This window comes from Delphinus delphis, chromosome 5, assembly GCF_949987515.2.
Source record: "Delphinus delphis chromosome 5, mDelDel1.2, whole genome shotgun sequence".
Taxonomy (NCBI): domain Eukaryota; kingdom Metazoa; phylum Chordata; class Mammalia; order Artiodactyla; family Delphinidae; genus Delphinus; species Delphinus delphis.
The window spans coordinates 17,329,558-17,356,265 of NC_082687.1; the positions used below are offsets into that span (position 1 = coordinate 17,329,558).

Sequence of the window (26,708 nt, forward strand, 5' to 3'; positions counted from 1 at the left end):
TGTTCAAAGCAGCATTATTCACAACAGCCAAAAGGGGGAAGTGTCTATTGTCAGATGAATGAACAAAATGTAGTGTGGAATATTAAACAGCCTTAAAAAGGAAGGAAAGTGAAAAGAGTCCATCAAAGAAGACAAATACTGTATGATCCACTTGTATGAGGCACCTAGAGTAATAAAGTAAATGGTGGTTGCCAGGGGCTAAAAGGGAAGGGGAATGGAGAGTGGGTGGTGGTTCCCAGGGGCTAAAAGGGAAGGGGAATGGAGAGTTGTTGTTTAATGGGTGGAGAGTTTAAGTTTTTCTGCAAGATAAAGAGAGTTCGGGGTGGGGGGGGGAACTGGTTGCACAACAATGGGGGTGTATTTAACACTACTGAACTGTACATTTTAAAATGGTTGATAGTAAATTTTATATATGTGTTTTACCACAATTAAAAATAAATAAAATAAATAAAAATTTTATTTATAATAGCAAATGAGTAGTTTTCTCTATTTCTTTCATTTAAAAAGTATATATTTGGGGAGTTCCCTGGTGGCCTAGTGGTTAGGATTTGGGGAACTGAGATCCTGCAAGCCATGTGGTGTGGCTAAAAAATAAATAAATAGATAAATAAAATGAAAAGTATGTGTTTTGTACCTACTATGTAACAGATTCTCTGCTATACTTAGAGATCCACTGAGGCTCATCCCACAGGGAATTCACAGAAATGTTGTACAGAGACAATTACAATGTCCTAAGTGCTATGATAGAGATAATTAAGCAGTTATTTAAGAAAAACAGACTAGGAGCACTTAACTGGAAAGGTTAAGTGGGGAATAGGGAAGCTGAATTTACAGAGAAACAAGAGGAGAGAAATGAGAGCACTAGGAATGGGGGCGGAGGGGGGGGACTCATACAAACGGGAATATAATACAGGGATTCATTGAATAATGTTACCACAGATATATTCTGAAATAATGCATAGTAGTTTCTATATATCTGTATATACTTTGTCTAAAAAAGTTTTATTCTAATACTTTGAAGACAAACTCATGTCACATAAAAGTTATGCTTAAATATTATCATCCCAATATGATTCATCTTTAGTAAAACTGTATTTTCTGAATTACTATACCACCTCTAAGGAAATTTCACTTACTCATTGATAAAAATGTTGTCTGAAGACAGGTTTCCAAGTGGACATATATTTCATAACTTTATGGTTAATGCTTGATAATCTCAGACATAAAAATGAGATGCATTTCAGCACCTACTTGATAATGTATATTTGCCAACCCACTCTCAAGGAAAAAAATTTTTTTAAAAAAGCAAAGGCAGAAAAACTATTAAACATACACACACAGTGTCAAGTATTATACTCTGGATTTCTAAAATTAATTCAGTCTTTCCTCAAAAATTTAAAATTAGAACTACCACTGAATCCAGCAATTCCACTTCTGGGCATTTATCAGAAGAAAATGAAAATGAAAACACTAACTTGAAAAAGATAATGTGCCCCCCCTCCCATGATAAGCAAAGACATGGAAGCAACTTAAGTGTCCATCAAGGCATGAATAAGGAAAATATGGTTTATATATATATACATTTTCAATGGATTATTCCGTCATAAAAATGAAGGAAATCTTGCTGTTTGCAACATGGATGGACCCTGAGGACTTTGTGCTAACTTAAATAAATCAGACACTAGACAGTAAAAACAAATACTGTATGATCTCGCTGATATGTGCAATCTTAAAAAAAACAAACCCCCCAAAAAAACACCCCAAGCTCACTGATACAGAGAACAGATTGGTGGTTCCCAGAGGCACAAGCGTGGGGGAATGCATGAAGGGGGTCAAATGATACACACTTCCAGTTGTAAAATAAATAAGTCATGGGGATGTAAAGTACAACATGGTGATAATACTGCATTGCAAATTTGAAAGTTGCTAAGGGACTAAATGTTAAAAGTTCTCAACACAAGGAAAAAAATTTATAAATATGTATTGTGACAGATGTTGACTTACTGTAATCATTTCACAATACATACAAATATTGAATCATGTTGTACATCTGAAACTGTTACATCTCAATTAAAAATAATAAAATAAATAATAAAATTTAATTCCATCTTTAAAAAAAATTGCATTCAGCCATTAAACATATAAAGATATATCCTAAGAAAATAATTGGATAACTAAGCAAAAATGTTTGTACAGGAATGTTCTTAATTTTGGAAAATTTTGGAAACATCTTAAGTGCCTACCAACAGTTCTCAAAATGTGGTTTACAGGCCCCTAGGGGATCCTAAGGCCCTTTCAAGGAGTGCTGATGAGTAAAAGCTATTTCATAAAAATGCTAAGACATTTTATTTTTCACTGTGTTGATATCTGCACTGATGATGCAAAAGCAACAGTTGGTAAACCTACTGGTGCCGTACACAGCAAGAATTATACAGTGGCACCAATTTGTACTAGTAGTCACTGTATCCTTTATTATCACCAACTCTCACAGTAATAATGTCAGTTTCAGTTAAGAATGCCACTGAATGGAAACCAGCAGTAAAAACTACTGGTTTCATTAAATTTCAATCTGTGTACATGTCTTTTTCTGCACAAAAAATATTTCTGCATACCAAATATCAATACGATGCTTAGGCAATTGAGTTGTGAGGTGAACTAGTTACTTTTTTCAAAGAACACCACTTTTACTTGGAAGAAGATTGGCTGATCAACCATGATTATTTCTTGAAAAATGAACAGACTGAGCCAGCTGCTAAAATTTGAGCTTTCAGGAGAAAATCAGAATTTTGGAAAGCATGTGTCACTGTGCACTTAACAATTTAATGACACTTGATGATATTTCTGATGAGTTTAGGTAGTGATAATAATTAATGTTATTGTTTTGATATCATATAATGAAAAGTGCCAATATTTGGAAGATCTGCGAACTCACTGAACCAATATTATCCAAATGACCAGAGGTGTGCATGGGTGAAGGATACATTCCAAATGCAAGATAGACCAATGGATTTTAATGTAACAGAGTAGAAAAAGTTCTTGGATATGGTTTCAGATTCTACAATTCAACTAACATATAAGAAACCTAGCATCAAAGGAAGGAGATAGTCATAATTATTTTAAAAGGCTATTAAAATTTCTCCTCCTTTTCCAACCATGTACCTGTCTGAGGCCGTATTTTATTCTCATACTTTCTCTGAAACAACTTATCTCCAAAGACAATGCAACTATGAAGCAACTATGAAAATCCAGCTGACTTCTATTAAGTCAGGCACTTAAAAAGATTTACAGAAATACTTCCCACTATGTATTTTTTATGTATTCTTCCACTACGTATTTTTTATTTTGAATAAATTTTTTTCATAAAAATTATTTACATTAACATGCAATGGGTTAAGTACATATATAATTTTACATTTTTAAATTTATTTTCTAATATAGCAAATGAAAATAGATAAAAATCTACATAACCAAAGCACTGTGGAATCCTCAATAATTTTTAAGAATGTAAAGGGGTCATGAGCCCAAAGAAGTTAAGATTTAAATAAAATATAAATAATATAATACATGCAAGAGACTGCTAGGCAGCTATTAAATAGGATAATTGTGTGAGTAAAATTCTCCTAAGACTGACATGAAACCCAGAAACCATGGAAGCAAGCTGGTATTTGATTACATGAAAATCAAAAACCTCTAAAATAACATAACTCCTTAGACAATGTTGAAAGACAAATGATTTGGAAATGCATTTTCAACCTAATTCCCCCCCTTGAATGGGTGAACATCCCTAATACACAATGCTTGGAAATAAACTTGGGAAGATAACCCAAAAGAAAATAATAGACAAAAGAACTGAACAGACTGCTCACAGGTAAAAAAACAAATAAGCGATTGTTTTCAACAAAAATGTCTTGAAATTTCAATAAAAGAAATGCAAATTTAAAACAATAAGACACTGTTTTCACAAATCAATCTAGAACCAATCTGACAGGCAATTAAATTTAAGATTGATGGTGTTGCCAAGGATGTAGAAACCAGTAACCCTTAAACTGTTAAGAGTCTAATAAGCTGATAAAGGAGGATAATTTGGCAATCTCTACAAAGGTAGTTAAAAGGTAGTCTTTAACCTAAGAACTCTGAAATTTTACCCTAGATATATTCACACAACTGCAAAAAAATATATAAGGACGTATACTTTATAGCACTGTTTGTAAATAGAAAAAAATTCTATATACACATTAATGTAAGCCTGATAAAATACGTGACTATATATTCATTTAATACAAGGCAGTGGTTTAAAATAATGAGTCAAAACCTGCATATACAAACAAAAAAACTCAACAGTATCACCATCTATATAAAAAAAGTATATATATGCATATTGAAAGGTTTTGGAAAAATACAAACCAAATTTTTAACACTGACTATTCTGGGGAATGGAGAAAAGCAAAATGGGGAAGAAGGTATCAGAAAAAAGCGGAGAACTTTTACTTTATATACTTTGTACCCCAATAATTTAATCTTTCTTATAATAATATAGTTTTTTTTAAAAGAAAACATAATTCTGCAATATTTACAAGAAGTAAATAATGAAGAAACTACCAAAATTGGAACCAAAAATGTCTTAAAATAGTTTTCCATATGATACTATTTTACACAAGAAATAGAATTGATAAGAGAAATTGAAATCCTCACAAACTTCATTTTAGGATTTAATCAGTTTGTTCACTGATAGGACAGGAATCTCTTCTCAGATTTCACTTAAGCTATGAGGGATACATGCCTTGATTACTTCTCCCCACAAAACAGCAACACTAAGAACTGTGTTCACAGTCAAGAAGACAGAGCTAGCTTTTTATATACGACTGAAAAGATGAAAAAACATACTTTAAAAGTTTGGGTACTGCTGCTAGGTTAGCTAAATGAAATTGCCACTAATCAACATTCAACTATTACCTTTGGCACAATGCTTTCCTGAGGAAGAATTTTTACCCTTTATGGACTATTTGACCTTTGACATCTCACTCACATTGTCTAGAGAACTGCTGAACCACAGGTCTCCTATGAAAAAACTACTGAATGTGTTTGGACTATTATTTCAATAGGTCTACCATGATAACGAAGAAATGATAAAAAATAAAGGGACATAAAGGGACAACACATTTTTCAGATAAATGAAACTAAATTATAGACAGTCTCATGGGATCTTTAAGGTAAAGAGAGTAAAAGGCCTGGGAGTGGGGGGAATGAAAGGAACTGAAGATCCTCATAAGTTAATTCCTTTAATGAAAGGAATTAAAGATCCTCAAAAGTTAACTCCAATTTACTTTCCTCCAGATTCTTACAATGTTTCTGAGTTGCCATTTTCTTCCCACCATCAGTTCTCAGGGAATGTGTTAATTTTCATCATGTAAGCCAGAAAGACAATCAAGTAAAAAACATAAACATACTGGGAAGTGGTAGGGTAGAGATAGGAAAAACCATATACTGAACTATTAAACTACTACACAGTAACTATGAAAACTTAACTCATCCTAAACTCTCCTCTTTTCCTCACCTAACTTCTCTTAAATACAACCAACCAATCTCCAGCCTCCACATCCCCTAGCTCTCTTTTCTCTTCACAGACCAACTTCAAATTGCCTATTCCTGCTCTATACATTTGTATACTTTCTATTCACTCTTCAAACTATGCCAATCTTCTTCCATCACCTGCTCTACTAAACTTTCTCCAATGTTAGCAAGGACTTATTGTTCAATCCAATGAACATTTGGCCTTTCTGTGGCAAATATGCTTATCTTGTCCTAAAATAAACCATCTGCTTGGTTTCCATGACCAAGCACTCTTTCCTAGTTTATACAGTTTATATGTCTATACCCTTCAAAGGCATTCTTTTTTTAAAAATTTTACTGAAGTACAGTTGATTTACAATGTTATGTTAATGTCAGCTATACAGCAAAGTGACTCAGTTATACATATACATATATTCTTTTTCATATTCTTTTCCATTATGGTTTATCACAGGATACTGAACGTAGTTCCCTGTGCTATACAGTAGGACCTTGCTGTTTATCCATTCTAGATGCACCAGTTTGCATCTGCTAATCCCAAACTCCCAGCCCATCCCTCCCCCACACCCCTCCCACTTTGCAACCACAAGACTGTTCTCTTCATAGGCACTCTTACTCAAAACTATCACCTATGGGCTTCCCTGGTGGCGCAGTGGTTGAGAGTCCGCCTGCCAATGCAGGGGACGCGGGTTCGCAACCCGGTCTGGGAAGATCCCACATGCCACGGAGCAGCTGAGCCCGTGAGCCATGGCCGCTGAGCCTGCGCGTCCAGAGACTGCGCTCCGCAGCAGGAGAGGCCACAGCAGTGAGAGGCCCGCGTATGCAAAAAAAGAAAAAAAAAAAAAATCACCTATGTGCTAATATTCCAAGCCTCTGTTGTGAGAACTCATTTACTACTGTGCTTTCAATTACCATCAATTACCAATGAATTTCAAACCACTCTTTCAAAGTTCTACTATCTGAGTTCAAGATTCACACAAAAAACTGCTGCTAGACATGGGTCATCCAAATGAAAATGGAATCCTTCACCTATCTAAAACTAGTCTCATCTAACTTTTCCCTCCAAACCTGTCCCATTCACCATTTACCTTGCGGCCTAAGTCAGAACACCTATGTGTCAGAAAGCTTACCTGTTCTGTAAAGGATGTTTAATATAGTGCTCTGGGTTAGCAACCTCCTGATTAGATTCTGTTTTCTCTTCTTCTGTAGGTGGGGGATTAGGAGTAGGGGTGGTTTCCTAGTGGAGAATAATTAAACATTATGAACTTCTTAACATGAAGAAATAACATTAAGAAATTTATTTTTAAATTTTTATTGAAATATAGTTAATTCACAATGCTGTGAAAAATTAATTCCTACGACAGCAATACGCTAAATAAATCTGAACTAATATTGTCCATATTTTTTTTAAGGAGAATGAATTAACAGCAGAAGCACTGGATAAAATAGACCACAGATCAAACTCTAAGCACCAGACTCTTCATTCTAGCATCTCTTCATTATGAGCAAAAGGTTTCTCAAATTTAAAAACATAATAATAATAATTTTGTATATTGTTACCTTCCACTTACACATTTTAATATAAGACTGTTAGAGACCATGGAAAAAAGTTGGGAAAATCAAGTACCTTTCTTAACATACTAAACACGGTGCATAGTGGGAGTGGGGGAGATACAATTAAAGTTTGGAGAGTATATTAACTATATCACAATGACACAAACACAAAAATCTTTATAAAGTGATCAAGGCAATACTACACAGGTCCTTGCTTTCATGTTACACTGTTATTATATATGGTGACAAAGTTCAGCAACTTGTCATTTTCAATTGGCCCTAAGCAAAAAAGCTGGACATTGGCTTGAACTTAAATTCTTCTAGGCTAGACATAATTGTCATCTAAAAATGTCAGGGAAAAAGGGAGGCTGGGAATAATAAGTGTTCTCCACATTAATCCATGTAACTCTTCACCCTACTGTAAATTGGTATCAACAGATAGCTAAGAAAAGGGACCAGACGCTGAAACAAAAGCTGATACAAAAAAGGAGGGCACTGAAACAAGGGTTTGGATATCAGATTTAAATCCAACTAGCAAACCAATACAGATATATGTTCACATTAACAACATTCTGTAAATCAGAGATGTATGATCTAAAAAAAAGACTTCAGGGACAGGTGATACACATTTTACAAAATAAAATACATTTTTCTTATCAACAAGACACCTCCAGTAAGTACTTTTTACTAGCCTATGAAGTCACTCATAGCAAGGGCTTTATCTTGACTTTGCTCACAACTGTAATGCCAATGATCACAACGCTACACCAATAAGAACTTACTGGCTTGATTACCTAACTGAATAAATTTAAATGTTTACACAGAGTAGTTAAGGCCATAAAATTTACAGAGTAGCCAATGCCTTAATAGCACCAGAGCACCAATCATTTTTACCAGCATTTCCTCATCACAATCAATTTACATCTTCAAATAGATGATCATTACCAAATGCCATTCCTTACTCTACTAGCTTAAAATTAATGATGGTCTCCAGACAGAGGTAGTCTGAGTGAACAGAGAAAATAGCCAACAGTTAGGGACTGATAAGACAGGGGGTTTGGGGAACAGGGTACCAGAGAAAAGTGAGCTGCAGAGGAGTGAGCCTCAAAAATCTATGTAAAAATCCCTGAAGTCCTTGGCTGTGACTCCTAAACTGAGATGTTCGGAATGCAGCTCCGGGTAGTCTAGCAGGGAACAGCTGAGCCAAGACTTCAGAGCCTGAACAGCATCAGGAAGACTAATTCAGACCCAGCCAGAGTGGATGGTTGAAAATCCTCAACTTTCAGATGAAATCCTAGAAAGGTCATGTCCTAGTTATCAAGTGAAATACATATGCTTAACAAATCCTAAAACTAATCCGTGACAGGATCAAGGTAATCTACTGATAAATAAATTAACTGCCCCCAAGAACCAGACTCTATACTCTGGAGGAAAATAACAGAAGTGTGAGCCTCTATGAATATTATCTACGATACCTAGCAAACCATCAAACATTATTAGACATGCAAAGAAAATTTTTTATAGCAACTAATGATCAAGATATTAAACTGTCCATAGAAAGACATCCAGATAACAGATACATGATCCAGATAACTGAGTTAGCAGACAAAGTCTTAATAACTATGACTACTATGGTAAAATAGAAGATGGAGGGAATTCCCTGATGGTCCAGTGATTAAGACTTGGTGCTTTCACTGCCAGGGCTGGGTCCATTCCCTGGTCAGGGAACTAAGATCCCATAAGCCGCATGGTATGGCCAAAAATATAAACAAATGAACAAACAAACAAATAAATAAATAAAATAGAAGATGTGGAAAAAGGATAGAAGAAACAGGAGTATTTGAAAAGGGAATTGAAATCAATTTTTAAAAAGAATCAAATAGACACTAATGAACTGCCAACTACAATGTCTGAAATTGAGAGCTTATTGAATAACAAGAAACTCGACTCAGCAGAATGTACGACTGGTGAACTTCAAAGACAGGTCAGTAGAAAATATTCAAATAATCACAGAGGAGGGGAAAACAGATAGTAAGAAATGTCAAGATGGTTAAAAAGTTCAAGGACAAGATAAGAGAGAATGGGACAGAAGGAATACAGAAAGAAAGAATACCAAAATTTACCAAATTACATGAGGGACTCAAGTCAGATTAAAAAACTGAGGCAACTCCAAGCAGTATAAATACAAACAAAACTACACCTGGGGGATTTCCCTGGCGGTCCAGTGGTTAGGACTTCGCCTTCCAATGTAGGGGGTGCGGGTTCAATCCCTGGTCAGGAAACTAAGATCCCACATGCCTCACAGCCAATAAATCAAAACATAAAAAAAAGAAGCAGTATTGTAACAAATTCAATAAAGACTTGAAAAATGGTCCACTGCAAAAAAAAAACAAAACAAACAAAAAACAAAAACAAAAACTACACCTGGGCACATTAGACTCAAACTACTGAAAACTAAAGGAGGCAATATTAAAAGCAGTTAGGAAGAAAAATTTTAAAAAGACACATACACATTACTTTCAAAGGAACAATAAGAATAACTGCTAACTTCTCAAAAGAAATTATGGAAACCATCAGACAACAGAATAACATCCTTGTGCTTAAGGGAAAAAACTGTCAACACTGACTGAATTCAGTGCCTAGGAGGGGACTTCCCTGGTGGTCCAGTGGCTAAGACTCTGCACTCCCAATGCAAGGGTCCCAGGTTCAATCTGGGGTCAGGGAACTAGATCCCACATGACACAGCTAAGAGATTAGAAATGAATGACACGGAAAAAACCATAAAAAACATAAACACATGGAGACTAAACAATACATTACTAAATAACCAAGAGATCACTGAAAAAATCAAAGAGGAAATAAAAAAATACCTAGAGACAAATTGCAACGAAAACACGGCCATCCAAAACCTATGGGATGCAGCAAAAGCAGTTCTAAGTGGAAAGTTTATAGCTATACAAGCCTACCTCAAGAAATAAGAAAAATCTCAAATAAATAATCTAACCTTACACCTAAAGGAATTAGAAAAAGAAGAACAATCAAAACCCAAAGTTAGCAGAAGGAAAGACATCATGAAGATCAGAGAAGAAATAAATGAAATAGAAACAAAGAAAACAATAGCAAAGATCAATAAAACTAAAAGCTGGTTCTTTGAGAAGATACACAAAATTGATAAACCATTAGCCAGACTCATCAAGAAAAAGAGGGAGATGACTCAAATCAATAAAATTAGAAATGAAAAAGGAGAAGTGACAACAGACACCGCGGAAATACAAAGCATCCTAAGAGACTAGTACAAGCAACTCTATGCCAATAAAATGGACAACCTGGAAGAAATGGACAAATGCTTAGAAAGGTATAACCTTCCAAGACTGAACCAGGAAGAAATAGAACATATGAACAGACCAATCACAAGTAATGAAATTGAAACTGTGATTCAAAATACTCCAACAAACAAAAGTCCAGGACCAGATGGCTTCACAGGTGAATTCTATCAAATATTTAGAGAAGACCTAACACCCATCCTTCTCAAACTCTTCCAAAATATTGCAGAGGAAGGAACACTCCAAAACTCATTCTATGAGGCCACCATCACCCTGATACCAAAACCAGACAAAGACACTATAAAAGAAGAAAATTACAGACCAATATCACTGATGAATACAGATGTAAAAATCCTCAACAAAATACTAGCAAAGAGAATCCAACACCACATTAAAAGGATCATACACCATGATCAAGTGGGATTTATCCCAGGGATGCAAGAATTCTTCAATATACGCAAATCAACAATGTGATACAACATTAACAAACTGAAGAATGAAACCCATATCATCTCAATAGATGCAGAAAAACCTTTCTTTCAACACCCATTTATGATAAAATCTCTCCAGAAAGTGGGCATAGAGGGAACCTATCTCAACATAATAAAGGCCATATACAACAAACCCATAGCAAACATCATTCTCTATGGTGAAAAACTGAAAGCATTTCCTCTAAGATCAGGAACGAGACAAGGATGTCCACTCTCACCACTATTATTCAACAGTTTTGGAAGTCCTAGCCTCGGCAAACAGAGAAGAAAAAGAAATAAAAGGAATACAAATTGGAAAAGAAGAAGTAAAACTGTCACTGTTTGCAGATGACATGATACTATACATAGAGAACCCTAAAGATGCCACCAGAAAACTACTAGAGCTAATCAATGCATTTGGTAAAGTTGCAGGATACAAAATTAATGCACAGAAATCTCTTGCATTCCTATATACTAATGATGAAAAATCTGAAGAGAAATTAAGGAAACACTCCCATTTACTATTGCAACAAAAAGAATAAAATACCTAGGAATAATCCTACCTAGGGAGACGAAAGACCTGTATGCATAGAACTATAAGACACTGATGAAAGAAATTAAAGTTGATACGAAGAGACAGGGAGATATAGCATGTTCTTGGATTGCAAGAATCAATATTGTGAAAATGACTATACTACCCAAAGCAACCTACAGATTCAACGCAATCCCTATCAAATTACCAATGGCATTTTTTACGGAACTAGAACAAAAAATCTTAAAATTTGTATGGAGACACAAAAGACCCCGTATAGCCAAAGCAGTCTTGACAGAAAAAAACGGAGCTGGAGGAATCAAGACTCCCTGACTTCAGACTATACTAAAAAGCTACAGTAATCAAGACAATATGGTACTGGCACAAAAGAAGAAACACAGATCAGTGGAACAAGATAGAAAGCCCAGAGGTAAGCCCACGCACCTATGGTCAACTAACCTATGACAAAGGAGGCAAGGATATACAATGGAGAAGAAACAGTCTCTTCAATAAGTGATGCTGGGAAAACGGGACAGCTACATGTAAAAGAATGAAATTAGAACACTCCCTAACACCATGCACAAGAATAAACTCAAAATGGATTCGAGACTTAAATGGAAGACCGGACATTATAAAACTCTTAGAGGAAAACATAGGAAGAACACTCTTTGACATAAATCACAGCAAGATCTTTTTTGATCCACCTCCTAGAGTAATGGAAATAAAAACAAAAAGAAACAAATGGGACCTAATGAAACTTCAAAGCTTTTGCACAGCAAAGGAAACCATAAACAAAATGAAAAGACAACCCTCAGAATGGGAGAAAATATTTGCAAACGAATCAACGGACAAAGGATTAATCTCCAAAATATAGAAACAGCTCAATATTAAAAAAACAAACAACCCAATCCAAAAATGGGCAGAAGACCTAAATAGACATTTCTCCAAAGAAGACATACAGAGGGCCAAGAAGCACATGAAAAGCTGCTCAACATCACTAATTATTAGAGAAATGTAAAATCAAAACTACAATGAGGTATCACCTCACACCAGTTAGAATGGGCATCATCAGAAAATCTACAAACAACAAACGCTAGAGAGGGTGTGGAGAAAAGGGAACCCTCTTGCACTGTTGGTGGGAATGTAAACTGATACAGCCACTATGGACAACAGTATGGAGGTTCCTTAAAAAACTAAAAATAGAATTACCATAAGATCCAGCAATCCCATTACTGGGCATATACTCAAAGAAAACCACAATTCAAAAACACACATGCACCCCAATGTTCACTGCAGCACTATTTACAATAGCCAGGTCATGGAAGCAACTTAAATGCCCATCGACAGACAAATGGATAAAGGAAATGTGGTATATATACAATGGAATATTATTCAGCTGTAAAAAGGAACGAAACTGGGTCATTTGTTGAGATGTGGATGAATCTAGAGACTTTCATACAAAGTAAAGTAAGTCAGAAAGAGAAAAACAAATATCATATATTAACACATATATGTGGAACCTAGAAAAATCGTACAGATGAACCAGTTTTCAGGGCAGAAATTGAGACCAGATGTAGAGAACAAATGTATGGACAGCAAGGGGGGAAAGCTGTGGGGGGGTGTGTGTGTGTGTGATGAATTGGGGGATTGGGATTGACATGTATACACTGATGTGTATAAAATTGATGACTAATAAGAACCTGCTCTTTAAAAAAAAAGTGATCAAATGTGTATCATTGGAAAGAAGCAAAAATAGATCATGTTTACTGTCTAAAAATATATATTTGATTTTTGAAAAAAAATAAAAATCAACAGAAATTAAAAACTCACCTTTGACCTTACTGAAACCTAGGATCCCTCTCCTGATTTAACTACTGTTTTATTATGTAGCTTTTTAAGACCTTTTCTAATGCATCATATGCTTCTGAATGTTTGAAAATATTAAATATTATTTTGTTTTATTGAGGTGGATCTTTTCATATGTATGGATACTATATGTATTTCTGGAAATTGTTGCACACAGTTTTACTCTGTCTCAAACTGTATTTTAATCAATGCAAAAAGTTGAAATATTATAAAGAACAATGCTTGGAATACCATATATTTTTTCTTTGATATTTTTAATTGAATTTTTAATATGTAAAAGTCACTTAAAAATGTTAGTGCCAGTTTGTACCAGCTTTCTAGCAGACAACTGGGTAATTGGAAGCATTGATGTCCAGACTCTGTAATGCTCAAAATCCTTGTTGCTTTGGGAATGTTTGGACTTTATTAAGTTGATGACAAGATAAACTGTTATTCACTGCATATTATTACACAGACATATTACTGACTTTATTACTCTATTATTAATAGTAGAATTGGCATTTTTACAATAAATATTATAGGGATTCATGTTAAGTAGTAAGAATTTTCTTCTGGAAGCAAGATTTTTGAAGCAAATTATGATGTCATAGAGAGAAATTATGTAAATCATTACATACTATCTTAGAATATTGAGATGCTGAAAGGTGACTATAAATAGTGTCGTAAATAAAACTGTTCACTTTCTCTAAAAAAAAAAGAAAAAAAAGAGTTCGAATGCTGCAACTAAGGATCCCACCCACCACAACAAAGATCCCACATGCCACAACTAAGACCTGGCACAGCCAAATAAATAAATAAATAAATATTTTAAAAAAGAATTCAGTGCCTAGGAAAAATATCCTTCAGAAATAGAGAAGTCAAGTCAGACTCACACAGACACTACACAAACACACTCTCACACCCAAGGTCCAAAGTAAGAGGAACACCAAAGGAAAGTTTCAGGCTAGAGGGAAAAGTTCCCAGACAAGAGAATGGAAGTGCAAAAAAGAATGAAAAGCACTGGAAAAGGTAAATGTATGGGTAAACATATGAAAAACTATTAACAGTTTAAAGGAATAATAATAATGATGCCTTGTGTAGTTTAACATAATAATGACGGTCCTACCAAAGGACTGGGTATATATGGATTTGTGAGGTTGGATGTGTGAATAAAAGATACTCTTCCTGGGACATCCCTGGCGGTTCAGTGGTTGGGACTCTGAGCTTCCACTGCAGAGGACACGGGTTTGATCCCTGGTCGGGGAGCTGGGATCCCACATGCCTCGTGAGGTGCTCAAAAAAGAAAAAAGATACTCTTCCTCCCAAACTTAAGAAATAATGCAAATTCTCCTATTTACCTAAATTAAAAGACAGGGCTTCCCTGGTGGCACAGTGGTTAAGAATCTGTCTGCCAATGCAGGCCACACAGGTTTGAGTCCTGGTCCGGGAAGATCCCACATGCCGCGAAGCAACTAGGCCCGTGTGCCACAACTGCTGAGCCTGAGCTCTAGAGCCTGCGAGCCACAACTACTGAAGCCTGCGCACCTAGAGCCCATGCTCTGCAACAAGAGAAGCCACTGCAGTGAGAAGCCCGTGCACTGCAACGAAGAGTAGTCCCTGCTCACCACAACCAGAAAAAGCCCGCGCGCAGCAACAAAAACCCAACGCAGCCAAAGAGTAAATAAATAAAATTTAAAAGAACTGGCTACCATCTTTAAAAAAAAAGACAAATGATAAGTAAAACATATTCATAAGTTCACAATCCTCATTACAAACCATACTTTCACAGCACATATTTACACTTTTTACCTCAGCAGCATGTAAAAGACAATCACAGTATGAGTAATTACAAGTTTCATAGGGTACAAAATGTCACTTCCTAACTCCTTTAGTACTTTCCTTTCTTTTCTCTTATTCTACTCTTTTCACCATTAGGAGAATGGTGGAAAGCTTAGATGGTATCAAAAGTCTCTAGATATATAAGAACTAAAAGCAGGTAATAACTCAGAAAAAAATATGTTCACTTCCTTAAAAAGTGTTCCTTTGAATTTTACATTCTACATTAGCTGAAATATTAGCCTTTATATTAATAATATATAATTTGGGGGTTTTCCTGTAACTAAAATAAATATAGCTACTCATCTTTAAATGATTGTGTAGATGTATGAGTAAGTATACTAGTTTAAAAACTTAGTCTTTGCTTTTAATATTATATAAACGTACTAGATTAAGACAAATGCTCTAGAACACTGAAAACAATGTTTATTAACCATAAACAATCTTTTCAGTATTTGAAACCCTTTTTTAATGTAAGTGTAGTATTGATGTTTCTTTTTTAGATTTTTTTTTTTCCCTTGGCCACACCGTGAGGCATGCGGGATCTTAGTTCCCTAACCAGGAATTGAACCTGTGCCCCCTGCAGTGGTATGCGCAGAGTCCTAACCACTGGACTGCCAGGAATTCCCACCTTTTTTGGCCTTTTAAATTATTATCTACAGTTTAATAGATGTTTAAATTTTTAAACTTATTTGAATTTAATTCCTCTTAATAAAGCAAAAGTGATTAATAGCCAATTGTTTCCGTGACAGAATAAAAAATACTCAAATACTCTACAAAAATACTCATTCACATGGCACAGACCAAATCTAGTAAGATTCAGAATCATTTTCATGATGGAAATTACTTATGAAAACATTAATATTAAAAATCATGTATTTAAAAGGGCATATTTTCTCAACACAAATTTTCTCAGGTCGTACTTTGCTATGGTCATATACTTATCACAACAATCCATTCATAATCAATAGAAATTTTTTTAATGCATGTACTTTTTAATATTTATTTTTTGGCTGCACTGAGTCTTAGTTGCAGCACGCAGGATCTTTCGTTGCACTGTGCGGGCTTCTCTCTAGCTGTGGCATGTGGGCTTAGTTGCCCTGGGGCATGTGGGATTTTAGCTCCCCAACCAGGGATTGAACCCGCACCCCCTGCATTGGGAGGCGAAGTCTTAACCACTGGACTGCTAGAGAAGTCCGCACCCTGTAAACTTTTTTAAAAAAATTATTTATATTTTATTTTTGGCTGTGTTGGGTCTTCGCTGCTGCGCATGGACTTTTCTCTAGTTGCCGTGAGCGGGGTGCTACTCTTCATTGCGGTGCGCAGGCTTCTCTTTGCGGTGGCTTCTCTTGTTGCAGAGCATGAGCTCTAGGCACATGGGCTTCAGTAGTTGTGGTACATGGGCTCAGCAGTTGTGGCTTGTGGGCTCTAGAGCACAGGCTCAGTAGTTGTGGTGCACGGACCTAGTTGCTCCGCGGCATGTGGGATCTTCCCAAACCAGGGCTCGAACCCATGTTCCCTGCATTGACAGGCAGATTCTTAACCACTGGATTCTTAACCACTGCACAACCTGAAAAGTCTGCCACTCTGTAAACTTCTTGAGTCTGCAATTATGTTGCAAATTACTGCAAAGGAAAACATTATTTTTGTTTGAGACTACTCAGACATGCCTTATTATAAAATCATTTCCTGTCATTTCTTTCAACTTGTTTTATTTTTTTGTTTAAAATCTCTTAACTTTGAAATAATCAGGATGCTTTTTTTCTTATTTTCAACTTAGATAAAGCAAAACAAAAGTAATGGCCATGTAGGATGTTATTTTAAACTTTCAGATTAATTCTATGGGGGTGGTCTATTCTATGGGGAAATTCCAATCCCCTATACCTTTTTTTTTTTTTTTTTTTTGTGGTACGTGGGCCTCTCGCTGTTGTGGCCTCTCCCGTTGCGGAGCACAGGCTCCGGACGCGCAGGCTCAGCGGTCATGGCTCACGGGCCCAGCCGCTCCGTGGCGTGTGGGATCTTCCCGGACCGGGTCATGAACCCGCGTCCCCTGCATCGGCAGGCGGACTCTCAACCACTGCGCCACCAGGGAAGTCCCCCTATACCTTTTGAATCCATGGTAGTATATACAATGAGAAGTAATATCCAGAATGATGGCCGTGCTATATTAAATTATTCGATCAGGGACTTCCCTGGTGGTCCAGTGGATAAGACTCCGTGCTCCCAACGCAGGGGGCCTGGGTTCAATCCCTAGTCAAGGAACTAGATCTCGCATGCCACAACGAAAGATCCCTCACGCCACATCAAAGATCCTGTGTGCCACAACTAAGACCTGGTTTAGCCAAACAAACAATTAAATAAAATTCTTTGATCAAAAATGACTTATAATTATGGATATATGCCAAATAAGAATGATGAAATACATTTTTAAAAGAACCCTAGAAAGGAGAATTCTCTGACAGTCTAGTGGTTAGGACTTGGCACGTTTATTGCTATGGCCTGGGTTCAATCCCTGGTCCGGGAGCTAAAGTCCCGCAAACCGCTCGGTGTGGCAAAAAAACAAAACTTTCAGGTCAATCCCGAGTTAAGCATAAACATCAATTAACTATAATAGATGTTCAAATTATTCATTATTTGTCTTAATTTGCTAAATATTTATTTTTGGCTGCATCGAGTCTTCGTTGCTGCACGCAGGCTTTCTCTAGTTGCGGCGAGCGGGGGCTACTCTTTGTTGCGGCAAGTGGGCTTCTCTTGTTGCGGAGTACGGGCTCTAGGTGTGAGGGCTTCAGTAGTTGTAGCAAACAGGCTCAGTAGTTGTGGCTTGTGGGCTCTAGAGCACAGGCTCAGCAGTTGTGACACATGGGCTTAGTTGCTCCGCAGCACGTGGGATCTTCCCAGACCAGGCTCAAACCAGTGTCCCCTGCACTGACAGGAGGATTCTTAACCACTGTGTCACGAGGGAAGCCCTGCTAAGTACTTTTAATATAAATTGACTTTAAAAATAAAATTAAAGTATTTTGAAATTATATCTCCTCTTAAAATTCTTTGTAAGGCTATTAACTAGTTAGGTATCTAAGACTTAGGATCACCAAAAAACAGGTCGGAAGAGGAGTACTATGGGATACTTGTAGCACCAACTTCACAAAATTCTCCCTAAAAACCCTTAACAGGTGTTTTCACGGGATATGTTTAAAATGGATTTAATTAGATATTTTTTAATTATATGAGATCATCAAAGAAGCAATAAACAAGGTTATCACATTACATGGGAACTTTTTACAAACTTGTCATTTTTATGGTTGCTTCCTACAGAGCAGACAGTAAAATAGTTTTAAATTTACACTCAGTTTTTTGTTTTTTGTTTTGGCCACGCCAGGCGACTTGCGGGATTTCAGTCCCCGACCAGGGATTGAACCACTGCCCTCCACAGTGAAATCGCAGAGTCCTAACCACTGGACCGCCAGGGAATTCCCTACATCCAGTTTAAAAACAAAATTCTCTACTGGAAAGTCCCACAACATCCCTCTACCTACTCTCTCAGCTTGGTGGTCTCCCCCATAAGCAATTTTCTTTGGAAATTACTTTTTAAATATCCATGTTTTATCAATACTTCTAGGTTCGAAAATTACCCAAACCAGGAAATGCTACTTTAAAAGACTATGGCTACTCTCAAGCCACCACAAGGAGAAGCCCGCACACCGCAACAAAGAATAGGCCCCCGCTTGCCACAACTAGAGAAAGCCTGCGCACGGCAAAAATAAACATAATTTATTTATTTATAAACATAAATAAGCCTGCGCAGCCAAAAATAAACAAATAAATATATTTTTTGAAAAAGTGAATTGAGAAAAATATTAATTAAAAAAAAAGACTATGACTACTTTCAAAGTAATCAAATACAATTTTAACCTAAGAAACAATCTGCAAGTGAAAAACCACTGTTTTTCAAGGGGGTAGAATGGCGAGTAAAGCCATGAGATGGTACAGTGTTTACCAAGAAGACAGTAATAAACCAGGGAGTCTGAAAGTGAGGGTCCATGAAACCAAAGATACAGCTAGAATGGTAGGCTGGAGCAAGACTGTAAAAGGCCTCAAAGGTCAGGCTAAAACTGTATCTTTCCACATGTAAGCAATGGAAGCCACTAATTAACAGGTCAAAGTGATTAAATACAAATAACAAGTAAGGGAATAGAAGAGACAACCAGTTTAAGTACAAGTTATTAAACCTGGTTTTGGATTTGCTGAGTTTATGAGATTCAAATAAAATTGTATGGAGGGGGGACAATAAATTAAGAGCTTGCGATTAGCAAATACACACTACTAGACATAAAACAGATAAACAACAAGGTCCTACTGTATAGCACAGGGAACTATATTTAATATCTTGTAATAATCTATAATGGAAGAGTATGGAGAAGTACATACATACATATATTAAACTGAATCACTGTGCTGTACACCAGAATCTAACACAACGCTGTAAATAAACTGAATCTCAATTAAAAAAAAATTTTTAATGTACAGTATAATTTCGTGGTCCCAGGGCTAAGGAGCTGTCACACCAATAGAAGAAAGTAAAGTTGAAGGGGAAGAAATAAAGTCGAGCAAGGGTGGGACAAGTCTAACAATTAGCTGCAAAAAATTTCAAGCAGTTTTACTGCATTCTGCAAAAATCAGCAAATGTGTCAGTCACAATTATTAACCATGTGGTACAATCTTAAGAGTATAAAGCTAGATATTTCCCGGACGTAGCATCAGTTCTGTGGGGTTTTCTCTAATCTGACTACAAAATTTAGATTCCTTCTAGCCATGTTCAAATCTACACTGCTTAAATTCCAAAACCAAGGTGCACTTTTTCCATGGCTATGAACATTCAACATTTCTTAGCAACCCTTGGCCCTAACACACAAACTATCTCTTGTAGAAATATAAGGAGCCTTCCCCTCATGACAACCAATCACCTAAGGCTTCATTTGAAATGCACAAATACTGGGAGCTCCCTGGTGGCCTAGTGGTTAAGATTCTGGGCTTTCACTGCCTTGACCCAGGTTCAATCCCTGGTTGGGGAACTGAGATCTGGCAAGCTGCACGGCACAGCCAAAAACAAAAAAGTACACAAATATCAATAGTTCCCTGGCACTAAAAATGGTTTAAAGCACTCAAAATCAGACCTTCTGCAGGTTCTAGTCTACAACCAAGTTAAGTATAGAAATGGAAAGTAAACATTTAGAAATTTTATGGTAATTTGACAGTATATTTATGTCTGTTCAAACTAATAATATAAAATTCAGGCTTACATTTTGTATGCCTTTTTTCATCTCTTTATCCTATTGTTATCATTTTACAAAACATTAGATTGGAAATTGTTTAAAAACAAAACAAACTAGTTTTCTACCAAAGTATGAGAGACACTGGTTTAGATTACACACTCTGGAGCCATGTTACCCAGGTTGTAATCCCAACTCTGCCATTCACAGATATATGGTTTGGTGGGGCAAAACACCATAGTACCAAATAACAGATAACAATATTATTGGTAACCCATCTCCAGTAGCACTTCCTTATATTTCCCCTTCCTTGCTTCACTATTTTTTAGCTGAATGGCAAAGACCATTTGTGGCTTTAATAAAAATGTAAATGCTATTATGGCCAAGGCAGCTACAATTATCTCTACCAGTTACTAACCCAACATTTCAGTAAACTGAAGGCATTAAATAAAGATATGAAATAATGAACAGAAGGGTGAGCAAAGTAAGAACAGGAAAAGATGGTAGTGTTTTATGATTTTTAAAGTGGTTAACACCAATCCTCACACTTCTACCAAACTATGAGTTTTTACTTGATAGGTAACATTTACTAAGCAGTTACTAACAAGCAACGGGCTGCATATTTTTATATATGTTATTCAGTATATTCAATCTTCACAATACTGTGAAACTACTACTCTCTCCACTCTTCAAATTTAAGCCCTGGGAAGTTAACAAGTCTTATCTATATTCTACATTTTATTGCAGGACTGTCAAGATTCATAGCTAGGGATACTATGTGTCCAAATTTTACCTGTTTGTCGTTTCAGCATAATTATTATTACTAAAACCCTGGTTCACTCTCACAAGTGCCCAAAATTGGATAATAAATTGTATATTGTTACCAAGGTACTCTTTCCAGGCAGCATAACCCTACAGTATGTACTATGCTTTGTACCACAGCCTCAGGCTCAACACTTTCACTATCTTCCAAGTGCATGCCATTGCCAATAAATTAGAAGAAAGGCATGAATGGTACACTTCACTCTTCAAACACACACACACAAACACACACACACACACACACACACACACAATCCCACTACTAGGGGAAAAAGCAAGTAAACACCAATGATTGATTATACTGATTTTATATTATGCAAGACAGTGTACTAAATGCCTATGTGATCAAAATATCTTAGAAATACAGGTAAGCATATATAAAAGCTACCTTTTATGGATACAAATAGTTAACTCTAAGAAGATTATTTTTTAATACAACATATGTAAATAGACTTCAGGATACTTTACTCTTCCTTTTAGTATCCAAACATTCAGTTCCCAGGTCTCTTTTTAGTAAAGATACATTTCCCCCAGCACTCTCCCATATGTAAATTAGTATAATTAATTAACTAGTACACAAAAACAAATAAAGCCTCACCACCTGCCTTGTAAGGAATGAAAAAAAATCTGGTGTAAACAGTGAAAATTATCACAAATAATTAAACCAACTGTTTTCAGTGTCAGTTTTCAAATATACCTATAGTAAAGGAATACCAGCTAATCTGGCATCACTCATCAGGAAAAGTGCAGCTGTGGATTTTGCAGGTCTTCTTCCTTGTCTGTAATAAAGGATCAAATTGGTGACCTTTGTGCCATAAACTAAAAAGTCGAAGTAGATAAACAACATATGTAGATTCAGCAAAATACAAACCTTTTAAGTTTAGAACACTGCTCAAATGGAGAATTTATTTTTCATGTAAAGGACTGTGAGATCCCATATATCAATTCTGATTCAAGACAGTACTTTTTAACATTCCTTTTTACTAATATAATATGACACCTAAACAATAATATTGAAAGCTGAGGTACAGAGGGAAGAGCTTTGACCATCTGCACAAATTGTGTTGTGTCTAAAAATTACGACAAAATTTAATAGCTGTTCAATTAATTATTTAAGTAATAATAATGTAATTATCTGACTAAAACTGATGACTAGCCCTAGACTTTTAAGTGAACAGAGTTAAATTTGCTACGCTACAGCTAAAAGTTTGTATTTCTGGATAGTCAGCAAATTACACTTAACCACATTCTACTAATAAAAAAATTCCTATAGCTCACATTTGAATTTCTTATCTTCTAGAATATAATTTTAAAACTAGAAAGACTTGTAGGCATCTTGTTACATTTAAAATAAACTAATTCCTAAAGGAACACTAATATCTGTCAACCAAATTACTCTGCACATCTTAATGTAGCTTAGGGCAAGACTACAAATTCAGGAAGTGTGACAGAGACATAAGAAATAACAAACATGTATGATCAAGAATGATGAGATTAACAATAAAATTTAAATGTCAATACTACTTAAACCAAAGGCTACCAGAAGATTCACATTTTTTAAATATCTAAGGAGAAATTTATATAAGTTGAACATTATACAAAAGTAAAAATTAGTGCTTCAAAATAACATTAAAATGATGTTAGGACAAACATTTACATTGCACAAAATTATATTGGTTCCCGTAACATGATGATTTCTATTTCATTCATTCTTTAAAGATTTATAATTACAATTTGAAAGGCAAACATTTTAAAGAATTTAACTGCTGCTTCTTTTAAAGTTTATTCCTTTTAAAACTTTGAAAAGCATAACTAAAATTTAATGATACTGGTTAAATATTTGTTTAAAAAAATCAATTTTAGGGACTTCCCTGGTGGCACAGTGGTTAAGACTCCACGCTCCCAATGCAGGGGGCCCAGGTTCAATCCCTGGTCAGGGAACTAGATCCCACATGCATGCTGCAACTAAGAGTTCGCATGCCACAACTAAGGAGCCCGCCTGCCACAACTAAGACCCGGCGCAATCAATTAAAAAAATAAATATTTTTTAAAGTCAATTTTAACATGTCAGCTAAACAAATAAGCAGTTTAATTCTTTTTAAATTCCATGTGTTAGTTTTTTTAAAGTTCTGTAATGTTAAAAGTTAAAATTTCAATGTAAACTATGGTTTAATAAGAAAATTAGATTTATCCTTTTATTCTCCAAGTATTTAAACCATTTTTCAAAAGAAATCAACTGGGCTTCCCTGGTGGCGCAGTGGTTGAGAGTCCGCCTGCCGATGCTGGGGACACGGGTTCGTGCGCCGGTCCGGGAAGATCCCACATGCCGCAGAGCGGCTGGGCCCGTAAGCCATGGCCGCTAAGCCCGCGCGTCCGGAGCCTGTGCTCCGCCATGGGAGAGACCACAACAGTGAGAGGCCCACGTACCGCAAAAAAAAAAAAAAAAAAAAAAAGAAATCCACCAATATTTCTTTAAAAATTAGAAAACCAGGTACTACACTGTTTCAAATGTCCCCAGGTTTATAGAGTATGACTATATCCTTTCACTTAAGTTAATGAACCATCCAAACTTCCAAATATAAAAACTTCTATATTCTTTAACCCAGTTATACTTTTAAGAGATTTCTTCAAAGTAACTGTCAGGACAATAAAAGCTTTATATATTTTATATCAGGAAGGAAAACTAGAGGCAATATATATATATTAAAAAATACGACCAAAAGGTAACAGATAAATCATGGTGTTTATAATATAGGCACTAGAAGTGATGTTTGGAAAATCATTTTAAAATGTTAACATAAAAGTAGAAAAAAGATGTCAGGACTGAATAATGAGAACTTTACTTTTGTGGGGGAGGGCACTTTATTTTTAATTTAACCAGTCCCAAATAAACGTGGTACATCCAGACAATGCAATATTATTCTGCACTAAGAAATAAGCTAACAAGCTGTGAAAAGACATGGAGGAATCTTAAATGCATATTACTAAATGAAAGGAGGCTTAAGAGACTATCTACTGGGTTTCCCTGGTGGCGCAGCGGTTAAGAATCCACCTGCTAATGCAGGGGACACAGGTTTGAGCCCTGCTCCGGGAAGATCCCACATGCCACAGAGCAACTAAGCCTGTGCACCACAACTACTGAGCCTGCGCTCTAGAGCCTGTGAACCACAACTACTGAGTCCACGTGCCACAACTACTGAAGCCCGCGTGCCTAGAGCCCGTGCTCTGCAACAAGGGAAGCCAACACAATGAGAGGCCCGCGCACCACAACGAAGAGTAGCCCCCACTCGCCACAACTAGAGAAAGCCCGCAGGCAGCAACGAAGACCCAACACAGCCAAAGAAATATATAGAAAAATAAAATAAATATATAAAAAATAAAATATTAAAAAAAAACTATAGACTGTATGGTAACTGTATGATAAGAACTATATTTCTGGAAAAGACAAAACTACAGGGACAGCAAAAAGATTAGTGCTTGCTGGGGGTTAGGGAGGAAGAGGGATGAACAGACAGAAGATTTTTAGGCAGTGAAAGTACTCTGTATGAAACCTATAATGCTAACTGTGTTATTCCACATGTGTCCAAACCTACAGCATATACAACACCAAGAGTGAGTCGTGATGTAATGTACAGACTTCGGGTGATAATGACATGTCAATGTAGGTTCATCCAGCGTAACAAATGTACCCCTCTGGTGTGGAATGTTGATTGTGGGGGACACTGTGGATGTTGGGGCAGGAGGTATGTACCCTCCTTTCTATTTTGTAGTGAACCTAAAATGGCTCTAAAAAAGTCAAAGGAAAAGAAATAGACACAAAGAGAGACATGGTGAGAAAAAAGAATCCACAAACAAGTAAAGCAAAATATTAACCAGAGAACATGTTGTTGGGATTGCAGATTATTTTTTCTTCATACAGAGCTAAATGTTCCAAATTTATTGTAACAAAATTATACTGAAGCCCAAAGATACAGAGACTCTACTCCTGGACTGTTCAGTCTGTTCCAAAGATGTCAGTCCCCACTTGCACCAATATCACATTTTTATAAGTTACCTTTGTTGAATACTGTTTTTTTCTCCATGTAGGGCAAATTCTCCATTCCCCTTTTCTCCTCCAAAAATTTACTGCTAATTCTCATTTGTTTATTCTTTCAAATAAACTTGCAAACTTTTTCTCTAAAGGGCCAGAGAGTAAATATTTTAGGCTGGTAAACTTCTATCACTTATTCATTGTTTTGTTTTACTTTTTGAAATAAAAACCATTCTTGGGACATCCCTGGTGGCACAGTGGTTAAGAATCCACCTGCCAATGCAGGGACACTGGTTCGATCCCTGGTCTGGGAAGATCCCAAATGCCGTGGTGCAACTAAGCCTGTGCACCACAACTACTAAGACTGCGCTCTAGAGCCCGCGAACCACAACTACTGAACCCGCGTGCCACAATGACTGAAGCCCACGCGCCTAGAGCCTGTGCTCCGAAACAAGAGAAGCCACCACAATGAGAAGTGTGCGCACCGCAACGAAGAGTAGCCCCCACCTGGCGCAACTAGAGGAAGCCCATGACCCAGTGCAACCAAAATAAATTAAAAAAAAAAAATCTTAGCTAGCAGGCCACACAAAAGCAGCCCTAAGGCCAGCTTGAGAACCCCAGCATAAAGTGTAGCTTCCCAATAAGAACCTGCTGTATAAAAAAATAAATTAAATTTAAAAATTCAAAAGAATAAAAATAAAGTGTAGCTTCCCACCCCACTGGCAAAGATTTTGGCATTTTGACTCAGTTTATACTGAATTTACACATAAAATTCAGGAAAAATTAACATCTTTCCAACATTAACTCTTTCAAAAGCAAATTATGTGATTAAGTGATTCTTCACTTATTAAAGTCCTCCACTGTAGTTCTCAGAGCTGTACCGCTTTTATTTATGAATCCTGCAAACTAACTGTTAGGGTTTATAATTCCTGGGCACTTGAAGGCTCTGGCATTTGGGTATATGAATGCTGCAAAGAACTTGCTAGGTTTATTATTCCTGGCGTTTTTTGCCTAAAGAAAAACTAAAAAAACTACCACTAGAATGCAACAAAAAGTTACTTTTAAAATGTGGTAATAAGTGTTAGTTCTTTATTTCTTTTATATTCAGTAATCCAGTAACTCTTAGGTTAAGAGAGAGGTGGGTTAATCACTCAAGAGTGCATGGCACATGATAGACACTCAAATGTTTCAATAAATAAATGGTTCTAATTCTGTTCCCTCTCAAAACCCTACTAAAACTATAGTAATTTACCAAAAAAAAAAAAAAAAAAAAAAAGCCCACAACCATGGGAAGAGCAGAGAAAAAAGAACTGGAATGTAGATGGAAAGGGCTAAGTAATCAATATACACCTTAAAGTCTCCTGGCAGCACCTTTCAGAACTGGGAGTGAAGGAAGGGAGTAAATTAAAAAGAGTCCAGGGAAAGTTGTTCGGGAAATAACTAGATCCCTCCATCCCCTCC

General features: G+C 36.3%; 1 protein-coding gene across 2 annotated transcripts in view; it reads right to left on the reverse strand.

Moving 5' to 3' along the window:
* Positions 1–26,708, reverse strand: part of EIF4E (eukaryotic translation initiation factor 4E) — a 113,656-nt gene that overhangs the window by 8,788 nt on the left and 78,160 nt on the right. For both annotated transcript variants that reach the window (XM_060012011.1, XM_060012012.2), the window contains one exon: positions 6,699–6,805. In XM_060012011.1, coding sequence (XP_059867994.1) covers positions 6,699–6,805 — 107 coding nt within the window. The remainder of the gene's footprint in view (positions 1–6,698; positions 6,806–26,708) is intronic.